Below are 14,779 nucleotides of genomic sequence, written 5' to 3'. Positions count from 1 at the left end.
CTGCTGCATCTCACTGCCTAGGGCAACAGTGTAGACAAAAACCATGACTACTGCTAGCGATAGATACTGGCACCAGCCAGACCAGTTATCAGGCTTTACAATCTCATTGGCTTGGATTAACTAATATTTTTTCATGGAGTGAATAAATTACCATGTTTAGTTCTGTTTGCTCATCTCTCCAGTGAGGGTTTTGTGTTGAAGCTCATAAACTGTTCAGGCATATAGGTGCCAAGATCTCTGTGCTGGGTCCCACTTGTGTTGTGGACTGGAGTGGGATCTCAACTGGCACCACTTCTCTGGCCCCATCCTGCTCCAGCCCGGCTTTGTTCCTGGGGAGTGCCCACACATGAGGAATGTGATGGGGTTGTTTTGGGGCTCCTCTGCAAGGAGCTGCTGTCCCCAGCCATGCATCACAGGGTGAGGTTCAGACACTTCCCAGCACCAGCCTTCAATTTTAGTTTGGGTCAGAGGGAGACAAGTTTTCCTTTCTCTGCTGAGTCACAGCTGGAGTGGTCATTTCTGTGGCCCCCTCCCCAGTTCCTCCTCTCCCAAGCTAAACCAGCCTCCCCTGCCTTGCTGTTGGGGAAGATTTACAAATCCACCACCCAGCCCTCCCATGCAGTGCCTTACGTGATATTAAGATCATCTCCTTTTCCACCAGAGAGAATTGTGTCCCACTTGATCCTCTGCTTTTGGCTGAAGCTCCTGTGCCACTGGGAATTGCGGTGAACAGAGGTGCCAACCTGCCTTGGCCATCGTGGCTGCGTGTAACTTGGTGTGTGCACAGGTCTTTGACATGGGGGTGTCTGTGTTGACCTGTGGTTGTTTTAGAGTTTGTTTCTTCCAACCTTTTTGCTTAGAAAGCTTGATCCTTGCTTCCCTGTGGAGCAGGATCTCGGCAACCCCTTGCACAAAAGCCTCTGGCTCCATTGTGCCTCTCCCAGGCCGTTCTGCAGCGGCAGCACAAGAGGGGGCTGGCAGCACACGCTGCGGGACGGGACCCCCTGCCCCGCAGCACTGGGGGCCCCGCGCCAGATGTGCTGGGGGCAGGCTTGGAGACGCCTGGTTCTTCCTCCCTGGCTACATCTGGCAGATGGAGGAGGTGGGAAGCTGGGGCTATAAATAAAGTGAACAAGAACATAAAGAGCGCTGAGAAGGCTGGAGAAGGATGTCCTCAAAATCAAAAATCAGCTCTGCAAGTAGCCCCTAGCATGGTCCTCCAGCTCTAAGGAGAGTCCCTGCCTGCATCCAGGACCAAGCAGAACTGTCACAAGGCAAGCTGAACCCTTTCCCTCTCCTTTTCAAGTTATTTTTGGCTACTGGCGTCCTCTTGCCATTCTTCAGAGCCAGACCCTGGTAGCCAATCTTTCAGGCTCATGCCTCTGGGGCTGGTGCTCCTTCCTGCAGAACCTGCACCCTGAAAGTTTCTCTTCTACAGTGTGGAAATTTGGGTGATGGAGGCAAAGTGGAGCTGGAAGGAGTTCCCTTGTCCCACGTTGAGCAGAGTCTGACAGAATCTGACTTTCTTTCATTCTCTAGTAGCTTGTGACTCTGTAAGGGCTGGGGAAGGAGGAGCAAGGACACAGAGACATACTCACAACTTTGGGACTGACAAGGCACAGAAAGGCCATCTGCAGCTGTGGAAGCACAATGAGCCCAAGCAGGCACATAGCTTATTGATCACATCCCAGTGTGGGACTGGCTGCCAGCTAGCCATAAATATGGAGCAGAGGCATGCTCGTCTGCACCCAGGGCATCTTCATCAACAAAATCAGGACAGAGCCTCTGTCTCCCTCATCCATCAGGCTGAGGCACTCCTTATTTCTCCAGTTAGATGTTTTCCCAGTGCAGAGATGTCAGTGCAATGGGGGTGAAAGGGCTTGGTGGAAACAAGCCCTGCTCCTCTAACAACAGAACACAGTGTCTCTGCTTACCCCATGGCCAAGGTCATCAGCTGAATCCTGAAAACCCACCTGCTCTTTCTGGGAGGCAGGGTTTTATAGCAGAGGAGCTACAGTTTATGGCACCGTGGAGAAATATGTTGGATGCTCTTGGCAACAGCAAATGGAAAGTTAGTCTATTAAACAGTAAATTATCCCTCCAATGCATCTTCATTGAGGAGTGTTAATGAGTGGCTGCAGGCAGAGTGAGTGGGAAAGAGTGTGTGTGTATGCACAGTGTGGATGTGGAACAATTGCTACATCTGGGGACCCCGGAGCCCCTGCTCCAATAATAGCATTTCCATGTGCAAGGCGCTTCACAGACACCTCCTCGCGTGTGGTTTATTCAAACCACCTTGCACTGCACCGCGGAGCTCCCAGGCGGTTGGTGTGTCCAGCCGTGCTGGGAACGGCATCTCTTCATCTGCATCTGGGCTGCTTGGTGCAAATGTTTCCCATGTAGGCTAGAGCTGGTTTTGGGAACCCAGGCTGCAGGGCTCAGCCCCTCTGCTCAGCCATGCCACAAAGCGGGGATGCCGTGCCTTGCAGACTGTCACCCTCCTGCTGTTCCACAATTGTTCGAGGCAGTGAGACAGACTGAGTTCCCCCTACCTGGATGGTCCCTGTTGTGTTAGGCTGGGGCCAAATCCACCTACTTGGGAGTTTTGGCATCTCCTGCATCATCTCAGAGCAGTCAATGGATGCTGTTCCTTTCACTTGGTCCCAGTGGTGAAGGTGGCCAGGCAATAGAGATGCTTGGCTCCTGCAGTCAGCGGGGCCACATTCACAGAGCAGTGCTGGCCGTGTTTGCAGGGTGATGGTGGTGGTGTTCACAGGGCAACACTGGCAGGGTCTAGCAGGTGATGCTGGCTATGCTCACAGGGCAGTGCTGGCAGTTTGCAAGGCAATGCTGGCCACATTCACAGGGTGATGCTCTTGCTGTTCGTGAGGGAGGGCTTGTCCCTGGAAAGACGCAGGAGAGAGCACATCCCAGCCCTGCCTGCTGCTGCTGCTAACCAGGCAAGATTTACTGTGATCCCAGTGGCCCCAGCTGCCCACACCACTCTATAATAGACCCATCAAGGGCATTGTCGTGCTGCAGGAGCCCAACAGGTACCTAATGGGGCTGACACGCCAGCCCGCTCCCACACAATGCCTCACTCTCCCAAGCCGAGTGTGTCTGGCAGGACAAAGGCAGCCTGGCCTCCCAGCATGAGCCAAGCTGGCCAGGCGTGACAGATGTGGCCCGGGACAGCCCAGCAGCCCACCCTGCACAAAGTCTCTGGGGGATGCTAAGAAGCTGAAGGTTACAGCCACTCTGCTCCCAACACATCTCCAGCTGGGTCTTACGGCCGCTGCTCCCCAAACAGATGTTGCTGGTGGGAGGAAGGGTTCAAAGCACAGCCCCAGTGCAAGGGATGACAGATCCTGCTGCTGGCAATGCTCCTCAGCAGGAGGTTGGAGCAGGCACCATTCAGGCATGTGTTGGGTTTGCATGGCAAGGCTTTGGTAGTAGGGGGACTTCTGTGAGAAGCTGCTAGAAGCTTCCTCCATGTCCAGTGGAGCCAGTGCCACTCAGCTTCAAGACAGACTGACCACTGCCCAAGGCTGAGCCCATCAGCAATGGTGGTAGCAGCTCTGGGATAATGTACGTAAGAAAGGGAAAAGTTTCCGCACAACACCAGCAGCAGCTGTAGAGAAGAAAGAATACGTGAGAGGAACAGCTCTGCAGACTCAAAGGTCATTGAAAGAAGAGGGGGAGGAGGTGTTCCAGGCACCAGAGCAGAGATTCTCCTGCAGCCTGTGGTGAAGCCCAGGGTGAGGCAGGATGTACCCCTGCAGCTCATGGAGGTCTACAGTGAAGCAGAGTTTTGCCTGCAGCCTGTGAAGGAGTCCACACCAGAGCAGGTGGATGCCCAAGGGAGGAATGTGAGAAGTCCCTGTCCTGAGGAGAGAGAAACAGCAGAGACAAAGTGTGATGAACTGACCACAGCATTCATTCCCCATCCCCTTGTGTCACTGGTAGGGAGGCGATAAGAGAAAACTGGGAGTGAGGTTGAGCCCAGGAAGATGAAAGGGATGGGGAAAGGTGTGTTTTTAAGATTAGGTTTTATTTCTTATTATCCTATTCTGATCTGATTAGTAATAAATTTAACCAATTTCCCCAAGTAAAGTCTGTTTTGCCCGTATTGGTAACCAGTTATCTCTCCCTAGCCTTATCTTGGCCTATGAGCTTTTCATTATATTGTCTCTCCCCTGGCCAGCTGAGGAGGGGAGCGGCAGAGTGGCTTTGGGAGGCGCCTGGTGTCCAGCCACGGCCAACCCACCCTACTGCCTCTGTTTAAAACACTTCTGCTCTGCAGCAGTGCCTGATCCCACTCTGAGAAAGGCTGAGCACTGCTGTGGACAGGTGATGGCCACAGCACTGCTTCAAAGCGTGGCACAAATGGGCCAGGGTGTGCTGCCTCCCCCCCGCATGCCCAGGTGCAGGGTACAGCATGCTGCCTTGAAGCCCAGGTGTGCTGGAAGGTGCTATCAGGCGACTCAGTGCCAGCCCAGCCCATGGGAGAGCTAAGAGGGGCAAGCTGTGACCTGTCCTGAGTGGGAGGAAATGCCTGGATGCTGCCCTGGGGGGCTTGGCTTAATATTGGCAGCAATTTTTTGTTTGAAGCTTTGTAGCTGCTTCGCATCTCTTTGCACGACAGGTCTGGCGCGTACCCTGGAACCCTTCCCTGGATCTTCCCATGAAAATTCCTACAAAAAAAGCTTCTGCTTCATTTTAACCAAGCCCAGAGCCCATCAGACGATCCAGATGGTCTCTCTCTCTATCAAGCAGTTTGGCCCAAATCCCGGTGGCAGACGGCAGGACCAGGCCTCCCCTGATAAAGAAGTTTGGGGTTTATTTTTTCTCCCTGCTCCTCATCCATATTCAGTGGAACCCTGGGCTTTTCCCAGGCAGCTGTTGTTCTCTGAGGCCCACCCCATCAGGGTGCCTAGGTGACTTGGGATCATCCAAATGCACCAGGGGCTGAGGTGTGGGAGGAGGGTCTTGGTACACAGCCTGTCCCTCCACACTGCTGTCCTGGCTCACCCCGCCCTTGTTGTGTTGGCAGCCCTGGAAGGGTGTTGCTTTTGCAACTGGAGCAGATGCTGAGGGGTCAGCCAGGGCTGGCAGCCCAGCTCAGTGGGATGCCCTGTGGTGCTGGGGCATGGGGCACCGGCTGCATGTCAGGTGGAGGCAAAAAGCTCACACAGAACAGCAGGACTTGAGGTACCTACAGGAGAAAATGTGGATGTCAGCCTGAAACAGGGTTTTGAGCTTCCCAGTCCCGCACTCCCACTGGAACCGGGATGGGTGATGGTGGGCTCCAGGCAAGCCCTGCTGGCTACTCCCTTTGCCAAGACCACAGCCCCGTATAAGTGACTGGGTGTTGCTGCAGCTGGATGCAGAGATGGCAGGAGCTTGCTTTTTCTAAGGATCACAAGGGTTTGCCTGAGGCAAGTGCCTGAAAAACGGAGGAAACAAGATCCCTTGCTGCCTCCCGCCTTCCTGCCAGCACCAGAGGTAAAGGGCAGGTTAGGAAGACCCAGTTCTGCTCTGACAGCCAAGCGGTGAAGGGGAGTTTGTGAGGGAGGGTGATCACAAGCATCACACTGATAGCAGCCTTTTGGGGACACCAAGCCATTCTGAAACAACCTTCACCCCCCAAAATTCAGCCAAGGTCTACCGTTCAGATCCCTTCAGGTGCCGTTGCCACCAGGTTCTCCCTGGGAGCCCCAGGAGAGGCTGCAGGGCCACCTCTGCAGAAGCTGTGCCAGCAAGGGGTCGGCTCTCAGAGTCCTGGGAAGCAGCTCATCTTCCTTGCTGTCAGGGCTGCTGGGTAGCAACAAGGAACAAACCCCTTTCATCCATCTCAGGCACAGCTTCCTCCTGGGACTGGGGCCAGAGGAAGGAGATGTCACGAAAATGCAGACAGATGATGGGAGCCAGCATTTGGGATGGAAAAGGGCTGCTGATCTGGGCCAAGCTGGTGCAACCCTGTGTGTGCATGAGGTGGTCCTCGCTGGAGCAGGACTCCATGCAGACACCTCCCTCTTGCCCTGATTAAGGAGCTTGTGGAGCTCCATGCACAGAGGACATTGATTTAAGAGGCACTCCAGCCCCTGGGACCTGCCACCATCCCTGCAAATACCCGCCATGCTCTCTTCGATTGGGAAATGAGTGTACACTGGCATGTCCATGCTCACACACCACCCCTCCCACTGTGGTACAGTGCAGCAGGCTCCCATCTCCCCTCCTTCCATGGGTTTCCTCTCTGAGGAGGACATTTGTAGCAGTTGCTGCCACAAGCCAGGGCTGTGTTGGGCATATCAAAATGCCTGCTGGGTTTTTTTTAAGGACTCAGCTCTTGGAGCCATGGGGTTACAAGTGTTTCAGGTGACATTAATAAAACAGGTGACCAGCCCTGCTGGATACACCTCCTGCCTTGCATTTGCAGATCTCAGGGAGGAAAATGGAAGGCAATAAAACGAATGCAATATTTGTATTACTGAGATGTCAACTGTTTAGGGCCAAGCTTACAAGATTTCTTGGCTTCACTTCCTTTTGCACTGAAACAGGTGTATTTTGCCTTGTTCTTCCCTGTAGGTTAGCCAAAAAGACGTTTTGGTTACTTTATTTTTAAAGATGTTCCTCTGGAATGGAAAAGAACATAGCTAATGCACAGCCAGGACTTCAAGATTTGTGTGTGGGGCAAAGTACAAAGCAGAGCTGCCACCCAAGTCCCCTCTGCACGCTGGGGTGCTGAGCCGCGGGGCTCCCACTCACGGACCAGGCACCATCCCAGCTGACAAGCGCCAGCCTGTCCTGCGGTCCCCGTGGGCTGCCAGGTCCCCGTGCCTCACCTGGACTCTGTGGATGGGGCTTCGGGCTGCCGAGTGGGAGACAGGCCAACGCTGCCTTAAGTACACCAGGGGATGCAAAAGCTTTTGGCACCCCTGAGGAGAAGGGAATGCCCTGCCTGCGGCCGCCCGGCTCGCAGGCTGTTTCTCCCCGGGTGCCGCTGCCCGCCACCCGACAGCCCGCAGCCTCTCCCGGGGAAGTCGGGTGCTCCGCGAACCAACCGCGCTGTCCCGGGTGGGGGGACGGAGCCGAAGCCCGCCTTCCTGCACGGTCGGGGCGGTGCAGAGCCCCGACGGCTCCGGCGACTGGGGTGCCGGTGCCCTGCCCGGCCAGGACCGCTGCTACCTCCGCTGCCGCGGGTACAGGGGGCGCGGGGAGGGGCGCGGGTGGTGGCGGGGGGGCCCGTCGGGGCGGGGAGGGCGGGAGGGAGGAGCCAGCGCGGGGGCTGAGCCTGGGCTGCGGGATGGGGCGGCAGTGAGGGTGGGCGGGTGTGCGCCGACGGGGCTCTCGCCCCGCAGCCGAGCCGAGCCGCGCGGAGCCCAGCCTCGCTCCGCTCCCCGGTGATGCGCAGCGGCCGCAGCGCCTGACCCTACTGCCCGCTGCCATGGCGGCCCCGACCCCCGGGGGCCCGGGGGGGGTCCCGGCGGGGCTGCGGACCGCCGCCTGGCTGCTGGTGTGCGCCGCGCTGTGCCGGGGCCGCGCCGCCGCCTGCCCGCCGCTGTGCGCCTGCAGCGGCACCACGGTGGACTGCCACGGCTCGGCCCTGCGCGCCGTGCCCCGGAGCATCCCCCGCGGCACCGAGCGCCTGTGAGTACCGCCGGGCTTTGTCCGCCGCCGGTGGGCGTGCGGCGGGCCAGGGTGCGGGAGCCCGGCGGGGCGCCGGGGCCGGGGGCTTGTCCGAGAGTGCGTGTCCAAAAGCGCGTGGGGAGCGAGTGCCCCGCGGGGCCGCGTGGGCAAGAACCCCGCGGGGGAGCGGAACGCGCTCGGGAGCCTGTCAGGAGTGTGTGCGGGAGCCCGTCAGGGGACGCGTGTGCAAGAGGCTGTCCGTGGCGGGGGTGTGCAGCAGCCCGTGTGGGATGTGTGCAAGTGCCCACCGTGTCTATTCAGGGCAGTACGTGTGCAAATGCCCGCGGGGCCACGGTCGGCCGCCCAAAAGGTGCGTGTGCGAGAACCTGGTGGGGTGGGTGATGTGCGGTGTCCCGCTACGCCCGGGGGTTGTGTGTCTGTAAGTTCCCGTCCGGGGGATACGTGTGGAAGAGCCTGTTGGGTGAGTTTACGTGCATTATCCCCTTCCTGGGGGGGGTGCAATAGCCCGTTGAGGTGGAGAGCAGTGCGTGTGTGAGAGAGCCTGCTGGGGCAGGGTGTGTGTGTGACCCTTTCTCTGTGTGAGGGTCGTGCAAGGGGTCCGGCATGTCCAAGGACCCGCGTGTGCCAGTGTTTGTGCAAGCATGCGGAGCGGGTTGGGATTAGAGCTGTGCCCGAGGGAGTGGGCTGCTCCGGGGGGCATTTGCGCTGGGGCAGCCCAGAAGGGACTGCGCCTGTGGGTCCGCGAGCCGCATAGCACCCCCCGGCAGGTGTGTGGCCACCCCTGCCGGGACTTGTCAGAGGGTAGCTACACAACCAGAGAGGTTCTCTGAGGGCTTCTGTCACCCCAAGCCCCTACCTGTGCTGGGCACCCCTTTGTCCCCAGGAAGCTCTCTTGGGAGTGCCGCACATCATGCTAGGATCAGTTCCCATTCCCCCAGCTCCCCTTGAGACTCCCCCACGGTGTGACCAGCCTTCCGCCGTGCTGATCACCCATCGTGAGCCAGGCAGCTCACCCATCCTCTCCAGTCCCCTGTGCCTGCACTTCACTGCTCATCAAATCCCTTGCCACGTCCTCAGGAGTGCGGGGAGGTGTCCCTGGCTCTCTGAGCTGGGCCCCGCTAAGGAAGGCTTTTCTCTCACAGTCATGGTCCAGCCGGCTGTGTGGGTGCTGTGTCACCTGCTGAGCTCCCCTGAGCAGGAGGGGTGCCTCTGCTGCTGTGCCTGGCTGGGCAGGTCTCCCTGCCCGGGGTTCTGTGGCTGCACGGGGTCCCCATTCAGAGAGAGCAGCATGAGCTGAACGTGTCCAACCTGCTGCTGGCAGCAGGTTCCTGGCATGCAGGAACCCCGTCCCGGCCAGAGAGCAGGGCTGTCCCCAGCCTGTACCCTCTACTCAGTAGCAGCAGGTGCCCCATCCCAGTAGCTGCAGTAGAGCATAGTGGCACAGTAGCTGTCTGGCCCTGGCCCTGGGGCCAGGCTGCTCCCACATCCCCCTTGCAGTGCAGGGAAGTGTTGAGCTGCTGCCTCCTTGGGCAGGAGAGCTGCAGGATATGTTCTAGGGCTCCTAGCTCCTGGCCCTGTGCTGTGCTGTTTGCAGCTCCTGAACTGTGACTGTGCCCTTTGCCTAGAGATGGGCAGAGACCCTGCAGGCAAGGACTGCATGCAGGGACTGCAGACAGCCTGGCAGCTGCCAGGGCTGCACCCAGCGTGCAGCGTCAAGAGCTCTGCAGGATACCACTTTAGAGGAGTTTTCTTTTCTCCCACCATAATTATCCTCATACAAATTATTATTACCCAGCACGGCAACCAGGCTGCTGTGAGTTGCCATCCCATAGACCCAATTTATGAGGTCTGAGACAGGATCCCCCCTTCCCTCTGTGTCCAGGGCAGGGGGGAGGTTTATGCATAGCCTGCACTAGCCCTTTCTGCCTCTCAGGGAGCTTAATGGGGTCCTTGGCATCAGCTCTCCATGCACCTGGGTGCAGGGTCCTGGGGGAGAGTTGGCATTCAGTCCCCACCTCTGCCTGCTGGGCAGGTGCTCAGCACTGCTCAAATGAGGCAATGCTGGAGTGAGCTAATGGAGGATGCCCTTGCTGGGTGTCCCTCTCCTGCCCTGGCAGGGCATCTCTCCCCCTCTGGCGGTGGGTCCTGTTGCTGTCTCTCGTTCTGCCTCCACTGACCTGGTCCTCCATGTCTGTTGCCATTCAGCAGCATTGGGTTTTCTGGATTTTAATGCAGCTGGCGATGCCGGATCTTCTGGCTGGACTGAGCTAGACATGCTTGCTCTCTCGTGGGTGTTGTCTGCTGGATAACTACTTCCTGCTGTTTTGCACACCCTTGCAGGTGCTTGAGGATGTCTGTGCAGAGCAGGTCTATCTCCTAGCAGTGAAATCCTGCTGTAACAGCTCCTAAGTGAGTTTCAATTCCCTGTAAGCAGGCTGCAACCTTGCAGTCTCCAACTTCTCCGTGTTTGATGGAGCAAGGTCTGCTATCAGCCGCAGGGGAGTCTGCAGCAGGGCCTGTGCTCAGGACTTGCTCTCTCCAGAGACCAGCTCTCTGTGGGAAGTCATCAACCTCTTACCAGTGCCCTCCACTGCCTGCCTCTTTTCCTAAGCCCTGAGATGCACAGTGTGAGTGACGCCAACCTCACCATGCACCCCACAGTGCCAGTGAGCAGTGGTGTCCCTGCCACTGAATTTCTCTCCTGTTGCGTGCCAGTGTGGGGTTTGGAGCCTCCAGGCTTTCTCCAGCCTCCCACCTGGCTGAGCCCCACGGTGGCATGGGTCAAGCCCCTGGACAGGGCAGCACTGCTGCTGGCACTGCCATAGTGGGGACTCAGTCAGCAGCATTCTGCAGTGAGGTTTGAGCTCCATTGCTTTTGAAATACACCCTTTTCCTTTGAAGAAGAGGGAATTACTTGCCTTTGAGAGTCACTGCAACTTTGGAGAATCATGGGCTGGGGAAAAATTTTCTCGTCTTCTGCTTCACAGTTTGCCCTGTGATACCTTCCTGGTGGGTGCCATGCTGTTGGTAGAGACTAAGGGCTGCAGACATGTCTAAGATGGACCATGAGTGATGGTTGCATGGGGGGGACAGGACCCCTCCCCCTTGTGCCAGGGCACAGCACATTGCTCCCTAAGTGCCTTTTAGTCTGCAACCCAACATAAATGGGGGTTGTGCACCTGCCCTCTGACTGGATCGGGGCTGAGCAAGGCGGGAAGCAGCAAAGTCTCTGGGCACTTTGCACAGATGCCTGTGCTTCCGCCTACACCTCTGGCAAGCACAACAGAGGCTTGAAGGCTTTGTAGGCAGGATGGGGTGATAATCCTCCAGCACTACAGTGTTATCTGCTTCCAGGAGTCCCTCAGGCCTCAGCCACCAGAGAAGAGTTGTGGGAGAAGGTCACAGTTCCCTTCCCCATTTGCTTGCTTTTCTTTCTTTCTTCCTTTGACAGTGTCTCTGAAGAGCAAGCTGCCCTGTTGGGGAGGTGGATCACTCTCCCCACACCAGCAGGATCAGTGCAAATTTGCCACTGTCAAATGGCAGCTTCCAGCCCAGCTCTTTGCTTGTATGGGATGACTTGACTGTGATGGCGTCACACTCTCCTGCTATTGAAGTTTTTGGCTGACAGCTGAGAATTGCCCCACTTGCCCCTTTTGCCTCATCTCCCATGAGCTGAACATCCCCCATCTCACTGTGGGCTGTGTAGTGTCCCTCCCTGCATGTGGGAGGCAGCAGAGCTGGGTTTGGAGGTCCCCATCACCGCACGCCTCTTGGCTCTGGCTTTTCCCCTCCAGGGTCCCTGGTCTCAGCATTTCATGGGGCTTCTGTTTGCCTGGTTCTCAAAGTTGGGGGTTTGCCTGTGCTGAAATGGGCCCCATGCAGCCTGCCATCCCTCTGTCTGCTTTGGTGGAGGGAAGGGGTGCTGAGCTACAGCCTTTGGATGTGAGAGCACCACGCCAGGGCAGCTGCACCTGAAGCACACTTGCATACTGCCCAACCATCCTCTGCCACAATTCTGGCAGCAAGCTCTTGATCAGAGCATGTTCAATACATTCACCTGCATCTACCTCTCACCAGTTAATCAAAATGTCTTGCAGCAGCCAGGCTGGTGTATGGAAGCAACACTCCTGCATTCCACACCGGTTGTTGGGCTGCTTCTCCTTTCAGGGGCTTTGAGGAGTGCTCGTTCTTAGGAAGCACCTTGAGGAAGTCAACCTCTCCCTTCCCTGAAGTGCCCGGGCAAGTTCTCACTGAGCAGTCTGGTTGCAGAGGGTCTGCGCAGGCTCTGCAGAGCTCTGGGGCAGGATGCAGGACCGTTGTCCAGCCAGGGCAGTGCTTGGCTGGCCCTGCAGCCCTCAGCTCTCAGGAGAGCCAGTGCTGGGCACTGGGAGGATGCAGGCTGGCTTGGGAAGGTAGCCTGCCCAGCCCACTGCAGTGGCTTCCTTGGGAGCCTTCCTGGACAGAGGAAATTTGCAATTCTATTCCAATTTCTCCCTTCAGCTACGTCCAAGGCAGATGCTGTCTATATATTGCCATGGTAACGCTGCGTTCTCACTCTCTATGGAATTGCATGCTGGAAAAATATTAGTTTAAAAAACTATGTCGTGTTTGTATTGACTGAAGTCGAGGCTGATAGTGGAGGATCTATTGTCCCCTGGTTGGAAAAAGTCACCAGTAACAGGCAATAAAGCCAGGCAGATTGGCCTCTGGTGACCACTTCTCACCTCACACAACAATTGCTTCCCTATAAACCCTTCCCTGGCTCTGTTTTATTGCATCTTTTAAAACAGATATTTTTGCCTTAAATGTGCTGCCACTTTGGTCCTCCAGAGCGATGCATTGTGCTAACAGCAATTCCTTGCTGCTGAGGTGGGAGCAAGGAAGGGGAATTGTTTCCAGTTTTAATTATGGGTCTCTCATGTGCACCTTCAAATGCCATTGCTGCTGTGCCCAGAGCCTGCAGCCCCAGGGTGAGCTGGGCATGGTGGCCACGGTGCCGGTGCAGGGCAGCACACACAGAAACAGTCCAGTTACAGAAACAGACCCATTATAGGACGTGCATTTGCTTTGAGTTTCATTCTCTCCTACTTCATTGTTTCCTATCAAAACTCCGGCTGGCAGAAGAGTGAGGCAGCTATAAAAGGTAAAGGATGCACGAGGGACCATCACAGGGCAGCAGAACCTGCAGCCTGGGGGAACAGAAGGGATTTGGGGTACCACCAGGGTGGTGTGGGCAGGGAAAGGGTGTCCTGTCCAGGGAAAGGTGTACAAGCCCATGACCTCCCACTGAAGAGGGGCTTTTCCTGTATCCTTGCACTGATTTGCTCTCTGGCAACCTGGTGCAGGAGAGTAGTGGAGCAGGACGTGCATGTGGGCAGCTGAGGGAGTCTGTCTTTGTCTTGCTTCTGAGTCCTTCATGGTTCCCTGCCCACTCCAGAGGTACTTAGTGCTGCGGACGCGTCCTCTTGATCTTTATTGCTACTGAAATAACCCTTCATAAAACCTGAGAGGCAAGGAGATGTTTCTATGTGTGTTTTGCTGAAAAGCAGTAAAAAACACAGTTGTGCGTTAGCAAATGGCCTCATCCCAGGGGACGTCAGACCCAGATCACTGCTCCCTGGCAGGCTTCCAGTGCGAGTAGCTCCAAGGCCAGCTCCAGCAGCTGGCCCCTGTCCCCACTCAAGGGACAGCCAGGGATGGCAGTGGCAGGAATGGTAAGGGGAGCAGAGGTTTTCCTGCTGTACATCACCAGGATGCAGTTAGCAATGTGAGCAGTAAGGATAGTTTGCAGCCGGGTCCTTGGGATTGTGGTACTGCTGGAAGTGAGAAGGAAATGAGGTGGGATGGAGGAGACCTCTGCATGGTGTTGGTGTGGGGTTGGTCCAAGGCTGTCCCCTCAGGAATCATCTGCTACATTCAGGCTCTGAGGCTGTGCTGACTGTCTGCTTCCCTGGCATGCATTTTGGATGCACTCGCTGCTCAAAATAGCAGAGGCAAGTGTCCTATGGGGGAGAGAGGCTGCTAGAGGAGGAAGATCAGAAAAAGGGAAGATTAATTTTTAAAGCGATGCAGCCAAGGAGCAGCCCTGGGCACCAAGACTGAGAGAGATGCAAGCTCCTGGCCCTGGATATTTCTTGGTTGGAGGAAGCCCTACATCCCAAATGGGATGCTTCAGGAGGCCCATCTGCTCTGGGATTGAGGAGGCACCTGTAACTGAGCAGCTGAGGTGCACTTGTCCTCTCATCCCTGCTGTGAGCAGCTCCAGGATGGATGAGCCAAAGAGGTTTTGCTGAGGAAGATGTAAAGTGGAACTTAATCTGATGAGTGGTAGGATGAAGCCTGAGGGCTGGGCAGCCTCCCCTGCCCTGGGAAGCAGAGAAGCTACAGAGCAGCTCCTCACCAGGCCACTCAGCACAGCATAAAAAGCCAAATTTTGGGGGTATCCAGGAAAATCTGTTCTCTTGGCTGAGTCTCAGTTTTCACATTTGTGGAACAGAAATGACCTGCTGCTTTTTCTCTCTCCCCCTGGGGTTCAGGGAGGTTATTTATTTATTTTTAACCTGAAGGTAATACACCACAATGCTGCGTGAGTGTAAAGCATTCCCTGCCTGCGAGCAGCTAATGGCTGTGGCATGAAAACCCCAGAGAGAAGTTAGGAGAACAGAAAGCCTTCCGGATCCTCACTGTTACTTGCATGATCGATGCTGTTTGTAATGCTTAAAGATCTGTCGTGATGCTAACCTGCTGTACTATCTCGTAAAAGCTTACAGAGCCTCCTGTGCTCTGGGGCCAGCGCTGTGCTTGGGGCTGGGCAGTGATTCTGAGATGAGCCCAAACGGCACTTCTGGGGCTCTGCCTGTTGGGCACCTGCAGGCAGCTGGTAGGGGCGGTGCTGGCAAGGTGTTCACCCTGTGAATGACACCCCTAAAGGGTCTTCGATGTAGCCCTTGGGCACCTTTGCTCTTCTTGAGAGGTCTGGTCAGAACAGGCATGGGATGTGAAAGGACAAGAAGGTGCTGAGCCCCTTGTCCAGCTATATCAGCCCAGGACGTGTGTGACCAGTGTCCCCTCCCTGAGCAGCACCCTGTAACTCCCTGGTACCTTGGAGGGGATGGAGTTAGCACCCAGC

At 56.4% G+C, this 14,779-nt stretch overlaps 1 protein-coding gene across 2 annotated transcripts in view; it reads left to right on the top strand.

The window, feature by feature from the left end:
* Positions 1 to 7,315: 7,315 nt before the first annotated feature.
* The window catches only part of SLIT1 (slit guidance ligand 1), a 61,577-nt gene continuing 54,113 nt past the window's right edge, over positions 7,316 to 14,779 (top strand). Inside the window, exon 1 of one of the 2 annotated variants that reach the window (XM_032116661.1) lies at positions 7,316 to 7,650. In XM_032116661.1, the coding sequence (XP_031972552.1) occupies positions 7,448 to 7,650 (203 nt within the window). In that variant the 5' untranslated portion in view covers positions 7,316 to 7,447. The remainder of the gene's footprint in view (positions 7,651 to 14,779) is intronic. The other variant, XR_004241577.1, reaches the window with a different exon arrangement.

The sequence above is a fragment of the Corvus moneduloides genome, chromosome 8 (assembly GCF_009650955.1).
Source record: "Corvus moneduloides isolate bCorMon1 chromosome 8, bCorMon1.pri, whole genome shotgun sequence".
Classification (NCBI taxonomy): Eukaryota; Metazoa; Chordata; class Aves; order Passeriformes; family Corvidae; genus Corvus; species Corvus moneduloides.
Note: the sequence above shows the minus strand (reverse complement) of the source record. Positions and strands in the feature narration are given on the sequence as shown.